Source organism: Jaculus jaculus, chromosome 12 (genome assembly GCF_020740685.1).
Source record: "Jaculus jaculus isolate mJacJac1 chromosome 12, mJacJac1.mat.Y.cur, whole genome shotgun sequence".
Taxonomy (NCBI): Eukaryota; Metazoa; Chordata; class Mammalia; order Rodentia; family Dipodidae; genus Jaculus; species Jaculus jaculus.
Genome location: NC_059113.1, coordinates 27,452,121 through 27,478,324, shown reverse-complemented (window position 1 = coordinate 27,478,324; position 26,204 = coordinate 27,452,121). Strand labels below are relative to the sequence as shown.

Sequence of the window (26,204 nt, the reverse complement as noted above, 5' to 3'; positions counted from 1 at the left end):
TCATCATCAAATGAGCTTCTTAGTAGCTTAATATAAATTTGACCACTTGATTTTCTTTTTAGAAATTATTACTGAAATTCCTCACATATAATACTCCAAAAAGATTTCAGATAGCTCACTTGTTTTAATATACTGTAAAAAAAATACAGGTTTTTCTGATATTATTTCTGGGGAGCTTTTTCCCCTTACTGTTAAGAAAGCATACTGGTCATTGCTGTACTATTCCTTAGAAATGATTTTAATCATTTTTATGATGAAATAAGTAATGAGATGAAAATACTATTCACATATCACATTAATATTGAATAAATATGATAACTTATGGATTTTTTTGTTGTAATTCAGGTTCTAATCCAAAAATATATTTTTATGGAGAAATAAATGTGTACATGTACATATCTGTTATAATGACAGAAGGAAAGTTTCAAACACATGAAAATAAAGCCTTTTAAAATGCACCTTTAATGGAGGTATATAAACAATGTTGGCAACTCAGTCTTTGAATGCTTTTTTCATACCATGTATTTAAAAAATGGTTCAGGGAAACATCCAAGATATTTGGTATAAGAATTTGTATTGTATAAGTTTGGTAATTGGTATAAAGCTACATTGAAAGCATCTTTTCATTTGGGGGTCAAATCTTTAGAAAAGTTTATAATAATCAGAATTTACAATCTTACTTTTATTTTTCTTTGACACCAAGTATCACAAACTGAGAACAACTATGTTTATAATAATTTATTATATTTACATATCACTTGCCATGTATAATAAATTATAGAAACATAGGTAGCATCCTTACAAACTATTAGGCATATCATGTTCACTCCCTAATGCTCACTGCAGTAGCAATAGCTATAGGAAGTTTAATTCAGTGGTATTTTAGCATTAGTAAGAAAATTTTTTTTAAATGACAATTTTTTTACAGTACTTCAGATTTATGACTGGCCCCACTAGTTTAACTTTTGTGCAACTTTTTGAAATGTATTAAAACTCTTCAGAAACAAACCAGAAGGTGGCGTAGGCTTTGTGAAGATGCGGAAGGCATCAGGGTTTCTTTGCTTTGTACTCAACACCATATGTTGCACTTTCTCAGACATTATAATAAATGCAAATAAGTAGTCAATTTCTGATCTCTAAGAATCTAGAGTAATAGACAACATCGAGACAAAACACCATTCAGATAAAATAATTCAGTAAACAGTTTATGCTTGGTACTTTCTTTGATCTCCTCCCTCCTCACTCCCCGTGACCAGTTTTATAAGAAAGAAAGGAAAGAAAGAAAGAAAAAGGAAAAGAAGAAAAAGAACAGAAAATTTAAAAAAAAAATCAGTTTGACTTGACGTCTTGGGGCCTGGCAAGTGACCGTGGTGCACATCTTCCCTGGACATCTGCTATCTCCTCCAGCTCCCGCTGCCTCTTATGGTCTCTTCTTCCTGCATCAGTCCTTTCCTGCACAGGGTCCTCAACTACTTGCTAGAGGCATTTTGATCACTGTAACAGCACAAGCGAGAAACCAGTCGGAGTCCTTGACACTGGTTAGTTTTGTCCCATCCTCAGAGTTCTGATGGAAGGAGCTTGCAAAGCATCAGCAAGATGCTGCCTCTGCCAGAGGCTCACAAACTCACATGGTCTCTACAGGTCCATTCTTGGATAAGGTATGATCCATCCTGCTGCGCTCAGTGCACTTTGATGGAATACTTCCTCAGCTTCAGGAACTGGAGAAGTTTGTCCTTTGTCCTCTTCTTTAGGGCCATCAGAGCCCGAGTTTTCTCCTCCAAATCTTGATCGATGGCAAAAATGATCTTGGCTCTCTCCTCTGCTTTCTTGTCTCCAGAGTTTCTGAAAAGCCTCTGTAGTGACTCTTGGTCTATGTTTTCAAAGATGTTGCCCACAGCTTTTTTCCGAGAGGCTGTGTCGAAGTGGTAGCCGTGGATGGACGGGCTGACCCGGAGGGATGAGGACATGCTGGTGGCTTGGTGGCTTCGCCGCGCTTTCATCGATGTGAGATCTTCCACAGTTCAGCTCCCTGGCTTCTCCAGAGTGTCTGTAGAAAAATCATTCCTGGACTGCTATATAAAGAGTGAACAAACGCTCCCCAGCTCAAATTACACTTGGTGACATCATCTGTGATCTCAGGAATCAGGAAAGAACAACCACAGACAGATTTAACAGTTGAGTTGCCAAATATCTTGTTTGTTTGCAGGAATGCTTCTCAAGGCTGTGCTCAGTGACAGGCAGTGCTGGGGTATTCCTCTTTACATCTCAGGTGGCCACAAGATTAAACAAACCTGGGCCCTTTCAGAAAGTACTGAAAAGAGGATATAGGAAAGATAAGGCAAGAGTGCATAACCAGACACTCAGAATCTCCCCAAACAATTGAAATGAGTTCTGACAAGCTTAGGAAAGTTTCAGTTACCAAAAAAGTTATTCAAGCACATGTGGAACATCTGTCATCCCACATCTGTGTCCTTTGGGCATCATTGTCAGGAGGTAACAACCATACATTTTTCCTTAAGAGACAGCAAAACAAACCAGGAAACACTGGTCTGATACCAGAGAAGTTTTCCAACAAAGTACTGAAACAGCACACACAGCCTGAAACCATGGCGTTTCAGACCACGTACAAGTGGCAAACTACAATCACTGAAAAGAAGTATAATTTAATAATAATAATAATAATAATAATAATAATAATAATAATAATAATAGCAGTAAGCAATCACTGCCTGGTTTGTGCATGTGTTGACAATAACAGCCATCAAAAAGAATAGAGAAAAAGGCCAAAGTTAATCAGGTACATGTGTACTTAATGCCCACAAGGATGAGTTGATCTCTTATTTTAAACTTTGGTTTGGAATTATCTAGCTGTTATTAGGGTGGTGTCTCCTTTGTTAGAATTTAAATCTTTTATTTCTACTGGCTGTGACCCAGACAGACAGCACCTCCATTTCTGAGAGGAGTTATCATATGCTAAATGTTACCTTTGAATGGCCCAGAGATTTCTCTTTATAGTCCCAATGCCTAGTTTACTTTCTGGTCCTCCAAGTAACCAGGACTGGCTTTGTTGTCTTGTCATCTAGTCAGGATTCTATCAGTCTAAGTGCAACACTGGAATCCCATCTGTCTTTGGAAGCACAAGCTGAGTGAATGTTCCAAAGCATGTTTAAAGAAAAAAATATATATATAGATCCCCTATGTTTTACTTTAACAATGTTTAACTTCTAGTGGGAGGAAGAAAATAGGACAAACCATGTTATTTATGTCAGGAAGTAAAGGGACAGAAATAATAAAAGTATGGATATAAATGAAAGAGTTGTAAAGAGTGGAAACGACATGTTGAGATTTGCATTGGCTGATGAGAACTGGAGTCTTCATGTGACATTGTACAAACCTGAAGGAGAAGAGTACTCTGGGCAGAGGGAGCAAGCTCAGAACCTTAAGACGAGTATGCCCAGCATATGAAGATCAACCAGGGCCCAGTGTGGGTACAGCGGAAATGGGCAGAAAAGGGTTGAAGGGGATTAAGTGAGGAAGAGGAGGCCATGGAAGAGGGCAGATTGGAGTGACCACACAGAACTGCATCCCAAACTTAGCTCTTATTCTACAGAAGGTATGTGGCTTTTGGAGAATCTGGAGTAGAGAAATAGCACGATGCTACTCATAACTGTCACTTATTAGGGAAATAATTTTAGAGAGAGAAGACCAAGAAAATTGGACTTTCAAAATAATCTCATCAAGAAACGTTAAGGGAAGATATCCAATACTGAGCCTGTTGTGAAGGTCAAGCTCAGAGGACTGCTGGGGGACAGACACGAGGAATGAGACCACTGTGCACAGCATTTCTCCTACAGTTGCCACAGCAGCTGTGGGTGGACTGCACTCTGGTCCCCTGCTCTCACGTCGCTGACACCTAAAGTACACCTTTGAGGCAGTCCATTTCTGAAACGTTTATCACTGTTAGAGAAACAGTGTTTACTGAAATTTTACTATGTTCCAAACACGATGACAAGACATTCACTGTACTCCATTATCACAGTTCCTCAAAGCTTCTTCATCCTTCACCATGCTCCCTATTGATGATTCCTGCACAGGCTCTTGCTTCCACAATTCCCGGTTTATGGATTGCTCCCTATGCAAGACCTGTTCTCCAAGGTGTCGATTTCCCAATATGACTGTGTAAAGACACAGTACAAATATCTATTTTGTTACAAAGGTGAAATTGAATTACCATGTCTCATTTTCTTTCTGCCTTTATATATACTCCATCACTAAGTTCTGCTGATTGCATCTACAAGTATTTCTCCAAATCACTGGCTTTCTTTCCATGTTTCCCACCATTGTTTAGGAAGTCTCTCCAGCGTAGCTCCTGTAATGCACAAGCAAGAATCCCATTTCAGATCTCTAAACCCAGCTGACCCTTTGGGGACACACTGTGGAACATCAGATCCCAGAGATGAAGGCAGCCAGAGACTGACAACATGAGAGGAGAAAACTCAGCCTCAGCCCTCCGATCTGACAGCTCATGTGTACTTTAGAGGGTATGTGATATTGACTAAGATCTCTCTCTGCCCAATCCTTGTTCCACCCCTGATCAAAACTCAATTGTGTATATATGAAACATCTTCATAACCTATTCATCAGTTCATAGACATCGAGGTTGATTCCATTTCCTAGCTATTTGAATAAGCAACAATAAATGTGGGAGAGCAAATGTCTCTGAAGTATAGAGTCCTTAAGGTATTTATCCAGGAGTGGTATAGCTTTATCAAATAAAAGATCTATTTTTCGATGTCTCAGGAATTTCTACAATAAATTCCATAAAGGTTGCACCAGCATGCATTCCCACAATTCCACTGATCTACATGTTTGTGTGTGTGTGTGCCAGAGCTATTTCTCTTTAATTATTTATTTTACAATAATATCAAGTTAAATCTGACAGATATACAAGTTGAATTTATGGACATGTTTTTCCTGGGTACTGCATGGTAACCAGAGGTACTTTTATTACTATGGCTTTGTAGTATAACTTGAAATTAGGTTTGGTGATACCTTAACAATATTCTTTTTACTCAATATTGTGATGACTATCCAGAATCTTTTGTGTTTCAATATGAATTTTAGGATTTTATTTTTGTTTCTGTGAAAAATGATGCTGAAATTTTGATTGGGAATGCATTACATTTATAGATTGCTTTTGGTACAGTGTCCATTTTACACTATTTCACAGTATTAGTTTTTTTTTAATTTTAGGATGGGAGGGAGTTCCATCTTCTACTGTCTTCTTTTCTTCTTTGATTTCTTTCTTCAGTGTTTTATAGATTTGATTGTAGTGGTCATTCTTTGGGTAGATATTCCAAGGTATTTTTGAAGCTATTATAAATGAGATTGTTTCTCTGATTTCCTTTTCCATATGTTTCTTGTTCATATATAAGAATGTTACTGATTTATACATGGAAATTTCACATCCAGCAACCTTTAAAATAGTTTATTATTTATTTACTTGTGAGGGGAAAAAAGCAGATAGCAAGAGAGAGAGAGAGAGAGAGAGAGAGAGAGAGAGAGAGAGAGAGAGAGAGAGAGATAGAGAGAGAGAGAGAGAGGGAGAAAACGTGTGTGACAAGGCCTTCAGTTGCTGCAAATGAGCTCTTGGCATCTGTGCCGCCGCCTTGTACATCTAACTTGTGTGGGTCCTGTGGAATCAAACCTGACTCCTTTGGCTCTGCAGGCAACTGCCTTGACTGCTAATCCATCTCTCAAGCCCTCCAACAACTTTTTAGAAAGCATCTATTGGCTCTAGAACTTCTCTTGGATAGTCTTGAGCATCCCTTTTATAAGAATTCTATTATCTGCAAATATTATAATCCTTTCTTATTTGCATCCTTTTAATATCTGACTTTTGTCTTGCTGCTTCAGCTAAGACTTCAAGTGCTGTGTTGAATAGGAATGTATAAAGCAGACTGTGTTGTCTTGTTCCTGATAGTAGAGTAAAAGCTTTGATTTCTTTTCCATTCAGCATGATGTTGACCTTTATTAAGCTGAGATATATTCCTTCCATTCTTAGCTTCTTTAGAACTTTTATCATGAAGAGATGTTAGATTTGTTTAATGTCCTTTCTTCCTTAGCTGAGATGGTCATATGATTTATGTCCTTGAGTCTACTTATGTGAGGTATTATATCTACCGATTCGTGTATATTGAATCATCCCATCATCCGTGGAGTAAAAGCACTTAATTGTGGTGTATGGCCTTCTTGACGTCTTCTTGAATTTGGTTCACAGTTCTTGTATTGAGGAGTTTTGTCTGTGTTCACTATAGAAATTGGTCTAGAATTTTCTTTGTTGGGCTGTATCTTTATCTGGTTTTGGTATCACAGAAATACTTCATAGAAAGAGTTTGGAAGTATTTCTTCCCTTTAGCTTTTCTGGAGTTGTTGGAGAAATATTGGTTTTAGTTATTTCTTAAAGGTCTGCTAGATTTGTATCTACTGTGAAGCCATCTGGACCTGGACTTCTTTTGATGAGAAATGTTGCATTACTGTTTTAATCCTGTTACTTGTTCCAGGCCTGTTTGAATAATTGTTCTCACCTTGGTTTAATCTTTACAGATCTGGTGCACTTAGAATCTAGATTCTATTAGATTATCAAATTTGGAAGAGTATAGGTTTTTACATTATGCCCTTATGGATTTTAAAAAATTTATTGTTATCTTTTCATATCTCCCTTATTATCTCTAGTTTTATTAACTTGGTTCTTATCTTTATTTTGGCTAGTTTGTATAAGGGGCTTCTGATCTTGTTTATCTTTGCAAAGAACAAACTCATCATTTCATTGACTCTTTGTGTTATAATAATTTATAATTCATTAATTTCTGCCCTGATTTAACTATTTCTTACCATCTACTATTTTAGAGATTGGCTTGTTCTTGGTTTTCCAAAACCTTCTGACACATCAATAAGTTATTTATTAAAGATATCTCTTACTTTTTAATGACAGCACTTAAGAGTTGTCAACCTCCCTGTTAGATCTGCCTGCATTGTATCCCATAGGTTTTGGTATATTATGCTCTCATTTTCATTAAATTCTAGGAATTTGTTCACTTACTTCTTTATTTCTTTAGTGACATGTTCATTAATATCTAGGAGTTTCCATATGCTGATTTTTACTTGTTGTTGTTGTTAATTTTTAACTTTATTACATTGTGGCAAGGTAAAATATTAGGAGCTATTTCAATTTTTTTAACTTTCCTTGGGATTTGCTTTGTTTCTGAATATGTCATCTATTTTAAAGTAAGTACCATAAGCCTAGTGTTAATGATGGATTCTCCCTCTAACTTCCCAAATGTGTTTATCCTTCTCTTCAGTCTGAAATATTCCTCTTCTAATCTCTATAGAACTGGCCAAGTGATCATAAGTTCCTTTGTCTGCTTTGATCATAACTTTTTCCCTCTCCATCTACTATAAGAGAGAATTTTGCTGGCTATAATAGCTTGATTGGAAGTGTTTTTTTTTATTTCTTAATATGTGGCTGTGGAGCAGCAATCCTGAATTAGTAGTCAAGGCACAGCTACGGGAAGGGGCAGTGGAGTGTGGCCAACTGGGCAAGCAAAAAGTATTCTCAGGTATGCCCATAGGGACAGTTATAGGAAAGAATAGGCTTTCCAGCAGTGGCCTGACATGCTAGGTGGGTAGGAAGGATCCACAGGCCTGGGCACAGGTGTAGGAGGGCACCAGGGAGTGTGGCAGTGATGTGGCACAATAAAGAGGCAGGAAGGATTCATGGGCACAGATGTGGGGAGGGTGCCAGGGAGCAGGGAATTTACCAGCAGTAGCCAGATGCCACTGGGTGAGCCAGCACCGACATGAGAGGGCACCAGTCCAGCAGTGACAAGGTTCACTTAGGCAGATGGGAAACACTCAGCTTTCTATGTGGGTTCTGGCAAGTGGAACTCAAGCAATCTTAGGTTCTCAGGCTAAAGAGGCAAGCAAGCACTCTAAACCACTGAGCAATCGCCCCACTCCAACACTTCGGACTTTCAAGTCACTAAATCTGTGGCAATGTGTGTTTCAACGGCAATGAGAAATGAAGACACTCCCTAAGATCTTCAGCTATGACAGTTTAACCTCGGGGCTTTCTAACTCCATAGAAACCCTATGCTGGATGGCTCTCAGATCAGTTTTAAGCTCTGCCTTCATAAAGCCCAATGTTACTTTTAAATGACATTGAGCAGAACTTCTAAAGTGTCTACAAACATTTATATGAACTTAAGAGATTTAGAAATTTCAAAACTGTTTAAATGGCAGGCCCATCCCAGAGAAACTATGCTCACTTCTCTTACAGAAATGTCACACAGCTTTGAGGTGAAGATCAGCTGGTGCTCTCTGCCTAAATAAACTCCACACAAGTTTGCAAAGCCTTTTGCTACTGCCCTGCTCTTTTCCTTCTTTACAAAAATGTTTCCAGACAACATTGTGAACAACACAGTCTAAACAGTTATTACAGGTATTCCCAGACTGTACCTAGATGCCTTACATATAGAATTTTTATTTCTGCAATAAAGGCAGGCAATAAAAGTTATCTAAAAGCTATACCTATTTAGCTAGTGTACTCCTTTTTGGATACTAGTTATCCAGTATTTGTTTACTGTCTGAAGAGGATAATTACCTGTTTGGCAGGTAGATAGGCATGTCTCAGGGTGATGACGGCCATTTGAATGATCGACGGTGTTGGGGCTAGGGAGATGATTCTGGGTAAAAGTGCTTGCTGTGCAAGCATAAGAACATGAATTTGATCCCAAGATCCATGTAAAAAAGTAATAGGCATGGCCACCCATGCCTGTGACTCCAGTGCTGAGGGGACCAGAGACAGAGGCAGGGGGATTGCTCGAGCTCTCTGGTGAGACTCTGTTACAGGGGAATAAAGTCAAAGAATGTTAGAAGACACTCAATGTTTTATGCACATATGTTCATGGAGTGTATATGTCTGTATACACACACACACACAAGACTCATAGACTTTAAAATAGTGTAGCCATGGACCCTTTGCCATTCTCTCTTTAAAAGTTATTTTGGCTGAGAAATGAAAGACAACAGGAGAAAACAACTGTTTTCAGAGAGTAAATAGATAAATCATAATATATTTTTGAGATAAACTCTATGTTACTTGGCTGATGAACTGGACAGGGGACGTTAGAGTCCAGGGCAAGGGTAAGGCCCAGGTTAATTATTTGCAGCTTGTGGGGAGGTTGATATGGGAAAGGTTGAAGTTTGGCAGGATATGGGAGAAAGTCACATTCAGTAGTGCATATAGGACATCTGAGAGGCTTGGGAAACAGCCAAGAAGTCAGTTGAACATACAGAATGAGAGCTCAGATGGAAAACATAAGTGTAATTTTAATTCTTTCTTTTATTCTTATGATAATTGTCAAGCAATCAACATTGGCTATACATTTCTTTGCCTTGCTTAGTGTAAGAATAATGCTGGATGCAGGGCAGAAGTTAAATCATTTTAGAATTATTTTCCATACAAATATTTACGATATTTAATAATTGAGATTTATCCCAGAGAGGAATAAGTAACGTACTAAGTAGCATACAAAGATGAGACAGCTGGGAGGTGCTCCTACTCTTCGGGTGTTGAATCCACACTTTACAGCCAAATGACAAGTATTCTCTTCTGTAATTGTTTCCAGGGTATTTTTTATATTCCATGTTTTATGTAAGACCTGTTGAGGCTAATCATTTTTGAAACTAGTAAACTTTTTACCAGTAAATACTCCCAAATGCATTCTCAGTCGTTAATTATCACTTATAACAAAGAGTATTAGCTTTATTTAGAAAGATTTATTATGACATTTAGCTTGGATCATAGAAAGGAAATAGTAAATTCCAAAGAAACATTTAAAAATAAAAAGGAATGCTAAAACTCAAGTGCATTTTCAAAGACTTCCAGCCAAGGGGTGGGGGAGAAAAAACTCCTCAACTTTATTGAAAAGAGTTACAGCCCAAACCATTTCTAAAAAGTGCTCCTTTATGAAGGATGCTCTGGCATGTGAAATGAAGCAGCTGTCTTAGATTAAACCATCAGTCTATATTTGAACTGTTTCCTAAAAAAGGAATCTGAAGATAAGCTGTTCCTTTTTAAAATTTTAATTAGCTGTCCAGATTCAGATACTGAACCCTGGTGTTTATAGCTACTTTAAAAAGAAAACACGTGTGAACATAAACTAGCATGTTTTTCTCGGGAAGTGAGCATGAGATATTTTCTTGTATTTATAGCAGCTTGTGCGTCTATAATCTATGACTAAGGCCAGAGTAAATCTGCACGAACCATCTCCCCCTCACAGAGCTCCTACCCGCTCCACGTGTGCTTTGCACTGTGCAGTGCTTCTACACGCCTCCCGAGTTTTCCAAGTCCCGCATTGCTGCGGTTGAAACCCGCATCCAGCTTAAAGCTACTCCTCATCTCCTAATGTACTTTCTTTTCCTGACTGAGGTATCACACCCGCCTTCAGGTTCAGGGTTAACACGATCATGTGTGACTTGCAAAGAGCTATATGCAGCCCATACTTGAGAGAGGAAATGATAAAACTAACCAACAAGTTGTCTCTAAGGCAACTGGTTTGAAGCTCTGAAGTGCTCTGTGGGCGAAGCGAGCCCTGAGAAGGAAGAGCGTGCCTGCCTTGAGAAGCTTCAGGAGTTATGCGGTAGGAAAATTCTGAAAGGTCCTGGAGGGGTGGAGCCGTACAGGAGTTCCAGGAAGATAAGTTTGACTCAGTAATTGTGTGGTTTTTGTTGTTTTTGTTTTGTTTTGTTTTTGGAAGTGCCAGGAATCAAAACCCAGAGCATTGTGCATGCTAGGCAAGCCTGAGTTATACCCCTAAAACCTTGATTGAGTTGATAGATTTAGACAGAATTAATAAGAAAATATGTGGTGGGAGCTTCCAAATATGGTTAGAATGACCACCTACTCAACATGTGAAGGAGGCATGTGGGAAATAGATCAGTGTTTGTTTTAGTTTCGTTACTTTCCTATGGCCTGAGGTTATATCACCAAGTTACACACAAATATAAAAGCATAAAAATTTTGTTTCAATTATATATGAGTATAAATATGTATTAAAATCCACATACACAGTTGATAAACATTATAAGTGAAACACAAATTAAAAAAAAAAAAAGGAAATGTTTTAGTTCTGTTGTCATTCTACCTTGTGCTGTTTTCTGCTACTACCTTATTCTCCCCTCTCATCTTTTAAAAATGACTGGTCACTAGGAAACATTCTGCTAATCCTGTAGATCACTAATGGGCCACATTTTCCAGTCTGCAAGCCATTGGGTCAGACCATCTTACTGCCCATTTAGTACTGAGCCGAGAGAACAGCCATCTTGTTCTTCAATAAGCCTTTGCACGTCGTTCACACAGTACAACTGCTGCGGAGCGGTCGTTTGTGATGGCTGCATCTCAGACCTTCGCTGTAATTATATGGTATGACAGAAATGACAGTTCTTGGCCATCAGAACTTTTGAGATTACTTTGAAGTATCTCTTCAGCTAGAATGCAGAATGTGTCTCTGTAGTGTAGACACAGCAAGTATTCATTCTTTTGGTCATTTATCTGCTCAGCCAATAATATAAAATTTTATTTTATTTGTTTCCTAAAGAAGTAAATTCTGCCTTTATTAGTCTTGTTAGCCACTCAATCCCAATGTTCCTTCTTTCACAGTCGCTGGAGTAGTAAGGCAGAAGCCGGAAGACCACCACAGTGGAAGGGAGCAGTGACTGAGGGATAGCATGGTGCCGTTGTGTGTGGAATGGAGAGAAAACACATTACATATTTAAGAAACACAACAGCCACCTTATATAGAAGCATAGAGTAAAAACTAATTCTGCTGCTTTATAATTTATGGATAAATGAATTTGAGAATACCTAAGATGCCAGGCAAGTTACACGATGGCAAGAAAATTGAAGCATGTATCATTACACATAACTCACTTTTCCACCCAAACATTCTTTAAGGTAGAGTACAGAGGAAAAGGAAGCATGTTTTAGAAGAGAAAGCTATCTTTTGACTACATTGTTTCCGGATCATGCTGAGATTAGCACTCAGTAAGCTTTCATCACAGCTTTTATGCCTCTGGTGCAGAGGGAAATGCCATAGCCCCAGAACTCATCTTTCTATTTGAATCTTGGTGAATTAGACCATGACTATGGACAGTGCCATAACCGTCTTTTATTTTCCTTTCTTTTTCCTGCTCAAATGTTCTTTAACCTTAACTTGTTTTGCTGTTTATTTTTTAATCTCAAGTTATAAAATACTGTACATGATCTCAAATCTGGTTCAGTGTTATTTCTGGCTTGTTGTATTCTAACTTTTACTTTGAAAGTATTTAGGAGTTATTTCCATTAAAATATTCCACCAGTCTTTAAAAACAGGAGGGGGGAATTAGGGTGAAATGTGGATAGAGTCACGCCCTCTGTCCTCTCATGTAGACTTCGTGAACAAAATGTCACCAGTGTCACCTGTTTGTCAGATTAGATTCAGGACGGTGAGTCAATTTTCTGAGGACACAACCTGTTTTTAGAGCCCTGCCAGCAATTAGACAGATTAATTTATGCTGCTCTGCTTCAGGTGGGGTCCTGGAGAGAGCTAGTGGCTAGCCTCCTGATACCCTCCAGGTTAAAAAAAAAAAAAAAAAAAAAGTCTTTTCTTCTGTTCAGCCTTACTCTTAAGCTGGAAAGAGAAAAGGCACTAGCCTTTTAGAGTGAGCTTTTGAATTTGTCTACCTCCGCTTCTGTTGACTTCCTGCAGTGAGTGATAGCATGCTATCCTTGCTGGGCCCAGTTCTACTCCATTGCTCAGTCACTAACCCCTACTAGATTCCTGTCTGACCAGTAGTGCTGAAGAAGTTATCACAGAGCATATGCTGAGGACCTGGTAAGATCCAGTTTGATGCTCATTTATTTTACGGTTCAAAAGACACATGTATTCCATGAGGCGAATTTCTGCTCTCCTAAGCTGAGGCTGCTTCTTCGCCTCCATTCGTTGTTCATTTCTAGTTTTCTGTTTGTCTAACATTAAAGTCACCCCAGAACAACAAGTTCCCATACTCTCCTCTGGTCCAATCAGGCTTTGTCCACACAGTGGACTGTTCTTGGCAGGCTTGTTCTCACTGGGGCTTAATCCAGAGGGAAGTGGGGAACAGAGCCCAAGGCTGCTAGGTCAACAGCTGCACTGGCCCTGCCTGCCTCTGAGTTCCAAGTCCCTGGGGCTGCAAGGAAGGTTCAGGCTGTGCACAAACAGAGTCTGACTGTTCCTGCACCCTGGCTTCCTTCCTCTTGGTATTCCTGGCAGGAAGTTCTGATACAAGACACTGCAAGTTGGAGTGCAAGTCAGTGGTAGAGTGTATGCTTAGTATGCATTGGGCCCTAGGTTCAGAAAATTCCCAGAATTCACCCCCCCACACACAAAAATAACAGCCATTTGAAAAAAATGGAGTGGCATAGTGCTCATCTTAAGATCACAGTCTTCCATGTGCCAACAAAACTGGTATCAGAGCATACTTACTGAACAGACATTTTGACAATGGCCTAGTTTCCTTTGTTCTAAAACTAGATGCCATCATCCTGGCATTAGAGTGCTTTGGAGCCAAGAGGGCTGAAGTCTTTTAGAAGACAGACGCAGGGGAGAATAGGGGTGTCCATAGAGCTCAGGTCTCCCCTCCTCAGCAAGTTTGCTGTTGCTGCTGCTATATATGAAGACTATTGAGCTTTGTGTTAACTTTGTAACAAGGTGTATAAGAGTTTTCTGGTGTAATTGTTAGCATGTCTTATGGATAGAATCATATCATCTACAAATAGGGGCATTCTGACAGCTCGATTTCCTATTAGTAGCCCTTTTATGCATCTTATTGCTACATCTAAGGCTTCCAGGGCAATATTGAATAAGAGTGGAGAAAGTAGCCACCTTATCTTGTTCCTGATTATAGTGGGAACGTTTTGAGTATTTCCCTGCTTAGTATAATGTTGTCTCTAGTTATGTCACATGTAGCCTTCATTATGTTGAGATGGTCTTTCCACTCCTGGTCTCTTCAGGGATTTCATCATGAAAGGATGCTACAATTGCTCCAAAGTCTGTTTTTCATCTGTTGAGATAATCATGTTACTTGTCATTGAGTCCATTTATGTGATGTATTACATTTTTTAATTTGCATACATTGAAACATTCCTGCACATCTTGAATGAAGCCTACTTGATTAAGGTTAAAGATCATTTTAATATGTTCTTGAATTCAGTTGGCAAGTGTTTTGTTGACAATTTTATCACCTATGTCCATTAGAGATATTGGTTTATAATTTCCTTTTTTGGTCCTTTATCTGATTTTGCTAAAGGGTAGCATTGCCTTTGTAAAAAAAGAGTTTGTAGCTTCCTTTCTAGTTAATAATTTATTTATTTATTTATTTACAATGTTCGAATGTATGTTCCCATGTGTGAATGCCAGAGTACAACCTTGGGTAGGTATTATTCCTCAGGAATACAGTCCAACTTTTCCTGAGATGGATTCTCTCATTTTCTAGTAACCCACCAAGTAGGCAAATCTGTCTGCCTACAAGCCCCAAGGATCCTCCTTTCTCTACTTCCCTAGTGCTAGTATTACAAAAACATGCCACCACACTTCTATTGTGTGAGTTCTGCGGATTAAACTTAGGTCTTCATTCTTACAAGATAAGCTCTTTACTAACTAAGTTATCTCCCAGCTCAAGCTATTGAATAGTTTAAGACATATTGATAGCAAGTATCTCTGTCTTCCTTCCTCTTTCTCTCTCTCCCCCTCCCCCTCTCTTTTTCTTTCTTTCACTTTGTTTTTTAAGGTGGCCTCACTTTAGTACAGGCAAAAGTGGAATTCACTATGTAATGTCATCTTTTCATAATTTTATTTTGTGTGTGTGTGTGTGTGTGTGTGTTCATGTGTATGAGAGCAAGCATGTGCATGCCATGGAGCACATGTGGAGGTCAGATGACAACTTTCAAATCATTCCTCACCTTCCACCTCATTTAAGAGAGTTTCTTAATTGGGAAACATTCTCCTGCCTCTGCCTCCATTTTTGCTATAGGCTCCCTGGGATTACAGAAACCACCACAGCTCCTGGCTTTTTCATGGGATCTAGGGACCCACATGCAAGTAGGTTCTCAGAACTACTTGGCAAGTGTTTTATCCATTGAGCCATCTCCTCAGCCCAGATGTCATCTCTCTTTTAAAGGTCTGATAGAATTCAGCACTGGAGTAGGCTGGGGAGATGACTCACCAAGTAAGAGCACTTGCCACTTCAACATGAACACCTGAAATGTGGATCCCCGGCACTGATATAAACAGCTGTGCATGGCCACAGATATCTGTGTCCTTAGTCCTGTGAAGGGTAGAGACCAGAGAATTGCTGGGACTCATTGTTCATTCAGTCTGACCAAAAAGTGGCAGTTTCCAGTTCAGTGAGGGACTCTGTCTTAAGGAAATACACAACTGTAGAACCCACCTTTCTCTTCCAGTATCTGCACACATATGTATAGGGCATGCGCTTCTGTGCATACATGCATACACCAAACACACATACACACACACCAGCACACATGCCAAAATTAAAGAAAATAAGAAAGAAAGGAAAGAAGGGAGGAAGAAAGAAAGAAAGGATGGAAAAAAAGAAAGAGAAAAGAATCCAAGAGTGATTCTAGCTGCACCTGAATTATTTTTAAATTAGGAGACTTTTACTATTTGTTTAGTTATTTGTGTACATAGGGATGTGCACAGGCATTCATGTTAGTGAGTGTTGGTGCACACATGTCCCAGCACTTGTGGAAGGTGGAGGATGACTTCCAGGTGTGTCCTCATTATTCTACCTCCTTTGTTTTTTCTTTTTTGGCTTTTTGAGTCAGGGTCTCACTCTAGAAAACACTGACTTAGAATTCACCCCGTAGTCTCATGGGGTTAAAGACATGCATCACCATGTCCAACTGATTCTACCTCATTTGAGGCAGAGTTGCTCTTATAATGTCGCTGCTATTCTTTTTCCTGCACTCAGTGAGAACCGTCAGAAAGTTCTATCTATGCCTCCCAGCTCACCTTCAGAGTGCTGAGATTCCAGTAGCCCATCACAGCTCGTGGTTTTTACATGGGTTCTGAGCTTTGAACTTAGGTCTTAAGACTTCAGCATGGAGGGTTTTAATCACTGAGCCACCTTCCCAGCCCCAGAAGACTCTTTTAAAGTGCTTCAACCTCAGGGCTTGTTGCAGATCTTGATTTAGTTTTGGGGTCATATGCATCTATTAACTCATCCATTTCTTTCAGATTTTCCAGTTTAGTGTTATATAATGTTTTGTGATATTCTGATGATTTTCTGAGTTTCCCTAGTATCTGTTATAACTTTTCCCTTTTCACTTCTATTTTTTTTTTTGAGTCTTGTCTTTCTTTTAGTTTTGCTAAGTTTGTCAATCTTGTTTAACTTTTCAAAGAGCTAACCCTTTGTTTCATTGATTTGTTGTATATTTTCTTTCCATTTCATTAATTTCTGCCTTGATTTTAATCTGAATAACCACCATTCTTGCCAAAAGAAGCTCAAGTGTATGTAGAAAAAGCAGAGGAGGAAAATATTTTCTCTGGGGTTTTCCCTATTTGAGACACCTCTCATATAGTTTAGAAATTATCAACAAAGGATTAGAGGTAGATCAGCAATTAAGTGTGCTGCTTGCTCAAGCATGAGGGCCCAAGGGAGCCTGAAACCTCTTGAGTTTGGATCTCTAGAACCTACCAATTTAGCTGGCTGTTGCCATGCATGCCTGTAACTCTAGTCTTTTGAGGAGTGGAGACCAGAGAATTTTCATGGCTCATGAACAGCAAGCTCTGATTTAGTAAGAGATTCTGCTGTAAGGAAAATTGAGTGGATAAGTGATGTAGGGGGCCACCCATGCTCTCCTCTGGATGCTGAAGAGGAGTGCATGGTGTACCACCACACAAATACGTACGTACACCACACACCCCATACCACACGTGAACTTGTTAACAGAATCCCTTGAAACAAACTGAAAGATATTTTGGGGGAGACTAAGATTGAGTTAATAAAGGACCACACAATGTGTTGTCTTTACTTTGTTATATATACATTGAAAAAGAGACAGATATTTTTCATCAAACTGTCTCATTCACCAGCTGTTCCCATGGCAGGAGTTACTGCATCTCTGTCCTTCCCGTTTCCCTCCACATCTGCTTCAGAGTGTGCTTTGTTCCCCATGTGATAATCACAAAAGCACCAGAAGTACTTCCTACCATACCTTCTGTGCCGTCTTTACAATGAAGGTGCAGGGAAGGTGTGTTTCATACGGACTGTGAGGAGGGGGTGGATGGAATGGTTGTCCCCCTTCTGTATGACTCTTGGTCCCTGCTGTTTCCCTGCACCACTTTATTTACAAGGGACATTTGGAAAGGGACCTTGTACATGTAAATACTTTTCCAGCTATTTCTGGCAAGGAAATAAAGATGGGAAAAGAAAATACATTACCAAAGTCAGAAGAATCATGAGTTAGATTTATTCAGATTGATAGCACACTTTAAACTCTTCTTAAAGAAGGGTCTCCCTATGTAGCCAAGACTGGCCTGAGATTCACAGAACTCATAATCCTCCTGCCTCAGCTTCCAAAGCCGTGGGCTTACATTGATCAACAATTCATCTGAACTTCCTTCTGACTTTGCACTTCCTTTATGTGCAATTATTCTCCCCTCAGCTCTACCCTGTGCTTTCCTTTCTCTCCTTAGTCAGCTTCTCTTCGCAGTGTTACCTTTCCATACAGAGATTCTTTAAGCATTCATTTTGAGTTGAGTTGACTCCTCAAAAACAACATGCTGAAGTGCTAAACCCTAGAATCTGTGACTATCACCATATTTGAAAATGGAATCTTAGCGAATCAAGTACTGGATCAGTGGTGGCCTTAGCAGGTCGATGGGATCCTTGAAAGATAGCATTCTGGACAAAGAGACTAAAAAAGCAATGCTAAGGCTGAAACAGATGCTGAAGTGATATCTATCCACATGTCAAAGAAGCCCACAAGTTTCCAAATACTGCCAGAAACAAAGAAGGGTTATTGGCAGGGAGCCTTCAGTGGAATCACACCATGATTTCAGACTTTTGTCTTCAGTGCTATGAAAGAATACATTTCTGTCCTTTACTATCAATCAATTTGTGGCAATTTATATGAAAACACCATGAAACATAATCAGAATTTAATCAAAATTATCCCCAATCGTCCAATTCCTAATTCTGCTTTACCCACAATGTGCATGATCCTCTGAAGTAACTTTTATGTACCTGTATATGTAGCAAGTCATAAAATTCATTTATAACATTCACATTGATACAATTATGATATCTGTATCTACATTTTCTATAGCTGGATATTTATAAGTATAAAGCTTACTTGGTTCACCTAACATCCAAAAGCTTGATTGGGTATAGTAGGGTCATACAGTACCTGCTGAATGTGATGCATGCATGAAGTAGGTGACTACAGTGATGGAACCAAACTCAGGTAATCTCTGAGCAAAATGCTTTATCATAGATTTTTAGATGTGACTTTATATCAGTTAAGCAATATGATATACATTACAGTATGATTCCTATGGTGAAGGTTGAGTTCTAGAAACAATAAACAAAATTGATTAATTCAAAAAGATTAAAGTCCAATTAAATCAGTACATTTTTAAGGGGAAACACTCCATTAATTTACTTTGATTTGCCCCTAATTTTAGAAGATCCCTCAACAATTGTGATGTTTCCTATGATTCTGAAAATAAGTTTATTTCTGAATCTGAGTGTAGGTTCTGCAAAAATTTATGTTGTGATTCATCAAATCAACTGCTTAATTCAGTCTAACTGATATTACTTTCTGCTTTCTGAGTAGAAATCCTTTTAAATGTGTTGAGTAGCATAGATTAGTCTTAACACAGAAAATCAAGTTTGTTTCAATGAGAAAATCTCAGCTTTCAAGAATCAAACTCCTTCTCTTTGTTGCATGAGGTGCTATATAATCATACTAAATAACACTAATTTTCTCAGTGTGGCACACTGTTGTTTGTTTTCTGGTTTGTTTTATGTTTCTGAGATTAACATAAAAGTAACATGGGCTTGGGATAGCTTATAAAATACAAAAATGTTCGGGCTGAGGAAATGGCTCAGTTATTAAAGTGCCTTGCAAGTATGAGGACCTGAAATCAGATCTCCAGTACCCATGTGAAAGCTAGGTGTGGTGGTACAAACTTGTAGTCCCAGCACCAGGGAAGAAAAAAAACAAAAGGACCTTTGGGTCTTATCTGCTAGCCAAATTAGCTAAATCAATAGTGGAGGGCTCAATAAGAGACCATTCTCACAAAGTAAATAAATAAATAATAGGTGGAAGAGCAATTGAGGAGAAGACATCTAATGGTCACCATCTGGCCTCACACCTGCACACACATATGTGTCTTACCAGCTTCAAGTAACATGTTAACTAGTTAATGTATGTTTTCACTTGTTTCTGTATATACATATGCATAAAAATACACACACAGGAAAATGAGCATGTTTATCAAAACTGAGCAGATGGTATGTAATATATGCATATTGTATCATGCTTTCTTTGGAGGCTGTATTGATATACATTTCTTTCACCCACAACGTATGTAAATTTCTTGTGTCTATGACTTAAAGTTACTACCCTACGTTTAGTTACATAAGCACACTATAAATTAACAGGTACTCTATTGTTGAAAACCTATGCTATCACTAATTTGTAAATGAAATCTCAGTAAACGTTCTTGCCCATGAACTCCGTCTAATATTTCCTTGGTGGAAAATTCATATTGGTGGAAGTGTAGGGACAGCATATATGAATACTTACAAGGCTTAGATACCAATTCATCATTGCTTCAAGAAAGACATCTGTAATACTGCTACATGTTTAACATAAGCTAACACAACTAATTTCAAGCTAAGGATGAACTGAATTTCCTAGTTTCAATGAGAGGTCAGCTACATTCTATATTGTTCGTATTGATTTTACATGTGCAAATAAGCTTTATTTGACATTTTATTCACAGTGTTTATATATTATAGACATATTTATTTTATTTTTATTATATAAAGATTAGATTTCACTATTGTGTTTTCAAAACAAATTTTATTTTTGTATCCACTTCACACTGTATTCCCCTGTCCACCTCCTCCTTTGTGACTTACCCCACCGTAGCCTCCTTGCCACTTTCATTCTTCATGTTTCCTGTAATAACCTCCCCCACTTATCACCTCCTGTGCCTCTCTCCTGTCCCCTGCCTCAATTCATAGTCTGAACATGCTTTAGCATCAGCTCTTTAACTTATCGACAAACAAAATGTTGGGATGAATGTGTGAAAGAGGATAGGTGATTGTTGTCTCTATGGGTGTTACCTCATTTATTATAATTTTCTCCTAATTACAACCATTTTCTTTCCATTTTTTGAAGTATATTCCATCTGTTCCTAATTTTTCCAGAACATTTATCATGAAGACACACTGAATTTGACAAATTTCTTTTCTGTACTTATTGACAAGATCATCTTATTTCAGTCCTAATGTTTATTTGCATGGTGAATTATGTTTGCTGATTTGTGTATGTTGACCCAACCTTGCATACCTGGGATAAAAAAAAACTTGGTCATAGTATAAAATGTTAATGTGTTAATCAATTCAATTTGCAATATTTTGTTGAGAATTTTTGCATCTATGTTCATCAAGGAAAATTGTCTGTAGTTTTTTTGTGTGTATATTTATCTGATTTTGGTAGTAGAATAATACTGACTTCTTAGAGTAAGTTTAGTAGTGTTCTTTTCCCTTCCATTTTGTGGAATAGCTTGAGAAATGTTGGTACTAAATCTTCCTTAAAAGCTTAATAGAATTTGAGTATGAATTCTATTGGTACTGAGCTCTCCTTTGTGGGCAACTTTAGTGACTGCTTAAATATCATTTCTTGGCATGGGTCTGTTTACATTATTTATATACTAACTTTAATTTTTCAGATCATGTATATATTTAGACATTTATACATTTTATCTAAGTTTTCCAGGATTTGGAAGATGTAAGTTTTCATAATATTCCTTAATGTTCTCCTATATTTCATTATAGTATGCCCTAAATCTCTTTTTGCTTTCTCTGTTATTCACTTTGCCTTTTTAAAAATGTTTTAATTTAATTTAATTTTTATTTATTTGAGAGAGTGAGAGAGAAAGAAGCACAGAGAGATAGAGGAATAGGATGGGCGCTCCAGGGCCTCCAGCCACTGCAAACGAACTACAGACACATACACCACCTTGTGCATCTGTCTTACGTGGGTCCTGGGGAATTGAACTGATGTCCTTTGGCTTTGCAGGCAAATGCCTTAACCGCAATGCCATCTCCTCAGCCTTTTAATGTGTTTTTGATAGTTTTCTTTGTTTTAAATATATATATGTGTGTGTATATATATATATATATATATATATATATATATATATATATATACACGAAACATTTGAGAGAGAGAAAGAGGCAGAGAGTGAGGGAGAGAAAATGGACATGCCAAGGCCTCCAGCAAGCAGATGTACAAGCAAATGAACTCCAGATGCTTGTACATCTGGATTACGTGGGTCCTGGAGAATTGAACTAGGATCCTTTGGCTTTTTAGGCAAATGCCTTAGCTACTAAGCCATCTCTCCAGCCCCATTTTAAAGATATAAATTACGTGTTGATTATGTGTCAGATATTACACGCAATTATCATCCTCAGACTTACCATACTCCTTCTTCTTCTCTTCTCTAATTAGTTTCTATGCCAAAGAAGAGAATGATTCAACCTCTTCAGCAATAAATAGATGTCATTAATTTATTCAGGAGGAAGTGGCCTTCAAAGATCCTCCCCTATGTATAATAGAATGTTAATTTTCCCATCAAGTGCAAGTTTTGTGTAAGTAACCCTATCTGTTAAGAGTTCTGGAGTGCAATGGTCTTGTTATGTCCAGACAACAGAGTTCCACATTCTCTTCCTCGTCCTCCAGCTCTGAATATTCTTTCCACCCCATCTTTCTTAATGTTCCCTGAGCTCTGCCAGGGATGATATTCATGCCTTGTTTAGGGTACAGCACTTCTCAGTCACATTTTTCACTACTTTACTAGTTATGACTGTGCAAATTGACCTCCTCTCACTGTAAAAAAATGAAGAATAAAAGAGCTTTGCTTATTGGAGCTGAGAGCAGGCATGATCTATGATTATAAAGATAAATGTTTAGGAGGCAATTCGACAACACATCCATTTATTAATATTGCAATAGTAGGTTTTCCTCTAGGATCTTTATCCTCCCCAGCCATAGGCTTTTGGCATGGTTTTGAGTACCAGACAGAGTCATAATTGTAGACTGAAGGATTCATTGCTGAGTGCTAATGTTGATGACATTTCTTTTCCTGTAGCCAGCAAGGTATCATGTAGCTCTATGCAGGCTAGTTAGCAGGAAGAAGCTTCTATCTCAGCTCCAGCTTGACTTCTGAACCCACTGGTTGTGGTGTCTTCATCAATAAGTTCTTACGAGCCATGCGTGGTGGCGCACGCCTTTCATCCCAGCACTCGGGAGGCAGAGGTAGGAGGATTGCCATGAGTTTGAGGCTACCCTAAGAATATAGAGTAAATTCCAGGTCAGCCTGGACTAGAGTGAAATCCTACCTCAAAAAACTAAAAATAATAACAATAATAATAAAAATAATAAGGTATTACTTTTTAGTCCTGGTGGACAGTCAACAGCCATGGCAATAGTGTGCATTATTTTTGGGTCCTCAGATGTCTACCTGACTAATGCCTCATTAAGAGGTATCCCTTGGCTGACAATGATAATATCATTTTTTGTTCATGACCATTAGAAGCAGCATTATCATTCTTGGTAGTGTATCTCCATTCATTCTATTATTTTTTCAATTAATATATCTTATTAGGTATATTTTCCGATGGATTTCTCATATCTCCTATGCTTTGTTTAACCCTATCCCAACTCCCCTTCTAGCACATCTCAATTTTGGAGAAGTTTTCCAGTGCACATAAGAAGGACCTGTGTTCCCTATCTCTTAGACAGACTGTCCTGTAGATGTCAGTTGTACCGAGATGGTCTAGGTATGATTTAGCTCTAAAATATTTCTGCTAATTTTTCCTTTAGAGGACCTATACAAATATGTGAGTGGGACATCGAGGTCTCCTACTGTTATTGTTTCAGGATATATCTGACTGTTTATGACTTTTTAGGAGGGCTTTTCCCTTGGACCAGATGGGAGAACTTGGGTCTGGCTGTCCTTAATGAGGGTTGGTCTCTGCTGCATGGGTTGGGTTGACAGAGGTGAGACTGGTTCCCTTTTGGCACTGACTGGCTGTTACTATACCACCAGCCTTATTTTTGTTGCTCAGTATTGCTTTAGATGTTCAAGATTTTTTTGTGATTCCAAAAATGGACCAGGTGGGCAGAGTCTGGACCAGCTCTCTCTGAGCTCTGACTAGCATCTCCTGCACACATCAGAGTTCAGACCTTTTCCATCTAGGCACTGGCTGGCCTCTTTTGTTCAGGCATATAGAGCTAGGACTGGTGTCCTATGGGCTCTGATTGGTGTTTCTCAGTGCTTTTTTAATCTTTCTTCTATATATTAATCATATATTTGAGATCTCTTTAGAGGCACTAGTATTTCTCTTATTGATTCATGATATATGTAATGTATATTAAATATGTTAAGCCAGGTGTTTTGTCACATGCCTTTAATCCCAGCATTTCTGAATCACAGGTAGGAGGATTGCTGTGAGTTCAAGGCCATCCTGAGATTACATAGTGAAATCTGTGTCAGCATGGGGTAGAGTGAGATCCTACCTCAAAAAACCAAAAATGTATCAACCCTTTGGCAAATATTTTACATTTTTTCCCTTTTGTATTATAATTTTACTCTTGTTTTATGTAGTTTTTCTTAAGTTTACAGATAAGTGTATAGATCATTTTAACTATGTTTTCACTAACTTATGTGCTAGAAAGAATATCATCACCCTAAAATGACTAAAAGCAATTCTATTTAAAACTGACTACATATTAGATAGTGGTCTAGGTGCTCTTGTTTGAGAAGGACAACATTTTTACTCTTACTGAATTAAAATCTATTGACCATAGATATACCTAACACCTTAAGCTCCTACCCTGAAGATATATAACATCAGATTAATTGATACTTCTAATAACACTGAAGCTAACTATAAAATCCAAGCATTAGATTAATCCAAGATGCAAAAATATGTACATTATAACAAAAGAAACACCAAAAATCAAGACAATATAAATCCACCAAAAAGTATTAATGCATCAGAAATGACCTTCAGTGAGAATGAGTTAGAGGAAATGCCTGAGAAAGATTTCAAAAGAATGATTATAAATATGCTCAAAGGAGTCAAAGAGGAAATCAAATGAATGAAAGAGGAAATCAAAGGAATCAAAGAAGACTTAGGAAACCAATTTGATGAAATAAAGAGGTCAATACAAGATATAAATAAGGAAATATAAATAATAAAGAAAAACCAGTCAGAATTACTAGCAATGAAGAACATAGTCATTGAAATAAACTATTCTGTAGAAAATATCACCAGTAGAATGGATGAAGGAGAGGACAGAATATCTAAATTAGAAGACGAGGTAGCAGATCTAATACAGTCCAACAAAGAGAAAGACAAACTAATAGGAAAGTGTGAATGGGGATATCAAGATATTCGAGACACTATGAAAAGATCAAACATAAGAATACAGGGTATAGTAAGAGAAGAATTTACTACAACAAAATCATGGAAGAAAACTTCCCCCAAATTGGGAAAGAGGTGCCAATGCAGATACAGGAATCCTTCAGAACACCAACCAGACAAAACCTGGAAAGAACCTCTCCTTGCCATATTATAATTAAACCACCAGACATACAAACCAAAGAAAATATATTGAAAGCAATTAGAGAGAAAAATAAAGTGACATACAAAGTCAGGCCCTTCAGGATCACAGCAGGTTACTCAACACAAACTTGTCTTCATGTTGGGATGTTCATGTTTGTTGTGGTTTGCTATCTTATGTGTTAAACTGAGTTCTCAGAACCAAGAAATGGAGATTACACTAAATACAGGTTCCACTTTTAAAGTGGGTCTAAGACCTTGTTTTATTCCACAGAGCATCAGAATCACACTCAGGAAGAAGGAAACAGGAGAACCAGAAGAATGACCCCTGTGGTACGTACTATAAGCCAGAGACCTGCATGTGGTATACCTGTGATTAGCCTTGCCTTATACTATAGAAGAGTATTAATTTCATTATGCAAAACCAGAAAGCAAATGACAGGATGAGTTTTTTTTTTATTCTCATCGAAAATTTATAGTCAGATATGTCCCATAAATCCTATGTCATTTCTTGAGTTCCTAATAGTGCAGTGCATTATGAGATAAATTGCTAGTGACTTGAGGCAATTATAGAGTTTTACCAATCTTCAAAAGAAAGCTGGGATTTGTGGAGATATCTTCACTGTTGATAAGGCAACATGAAACAACTCCCAAATGAAGCTGATAGGAGCAGCAACAACCAGTACACAGGACCATACCTAAAGTATGTTTGCACAGAAACGGAAGACCAAGGGTCGACACTTGCATATGTGCCCAAACACCTGCAAGTGTTCAGCATCTTTCACGTCATTTCCAAGTAGTTTTACTTATATGTATGTAGCTTTATCTAGGAAACTGTAAATGAGGTCAGGAATAAACAGATGTCCTACCCTTACTCCCTTCATCCTTCTTTTCCTCCTTCAGCCCTCTCTCCCTTTCATTACTGTTCTATTAGACCCCAAGTTTACTGAGAAATTACAGTCAGCACTGTATTTCATAGAATTATTTATATAGCCCATAATGGGCACTGGGCAGTTGTTCATCATATAAATCAATGAAGTTGAGTGATTTTAAATGAGTGGGTTGTTCTTTGAGTTTTAGTAGGGAGAGAGAGAGGGGGGGGAGAGAGAGGGAGGGAGGGAGGAAGAAAATCAGAGAAAAAGAATTTGGTAACTTAGCATGGTATCATGTGAAACCACCAGTTGAAAACATGGGAGGTGCTTGCCCTGCCCTGAGGTCACCTTAACTAGCTATTA

General features: G+C 38.2%; 1 protein-coding gene across 1 annotated transcript; it reads right to left on the bottom strand.

The window, feature by feature from the left end:
• Positions 1 to 439: 439 nt before the first annotated feature.
• Positions 440 to 2,062, bottom strand: Tcim (transcriptional and immune response regulator). The gene has a single exon (XM_045131399.1). The coding sequence runs from the start codon at positions 1,998 to 2,000 to the stop codon at positions 1,680 to 1,682; it is 321 nt and encodes a 106-aa protein (XP_044987334.1). The 5' UTR covers positions 2,001 to 2,062; the 3' UTR covers positions 440 to 1,679.
• Between the last annotated feature and the right edge of the window lie 24,142 nt (positions 2,063 to 26,204).

Excerpts from the sequence above, each read along its gene's own strand:
- Tcim (XM_045131399.1), bottom strand. The coding sequence starts at position 2,000 with ATGAAAGCGCGGCGAAGCCACCAAGCCACCAGCATGTCCTCATCCCTC.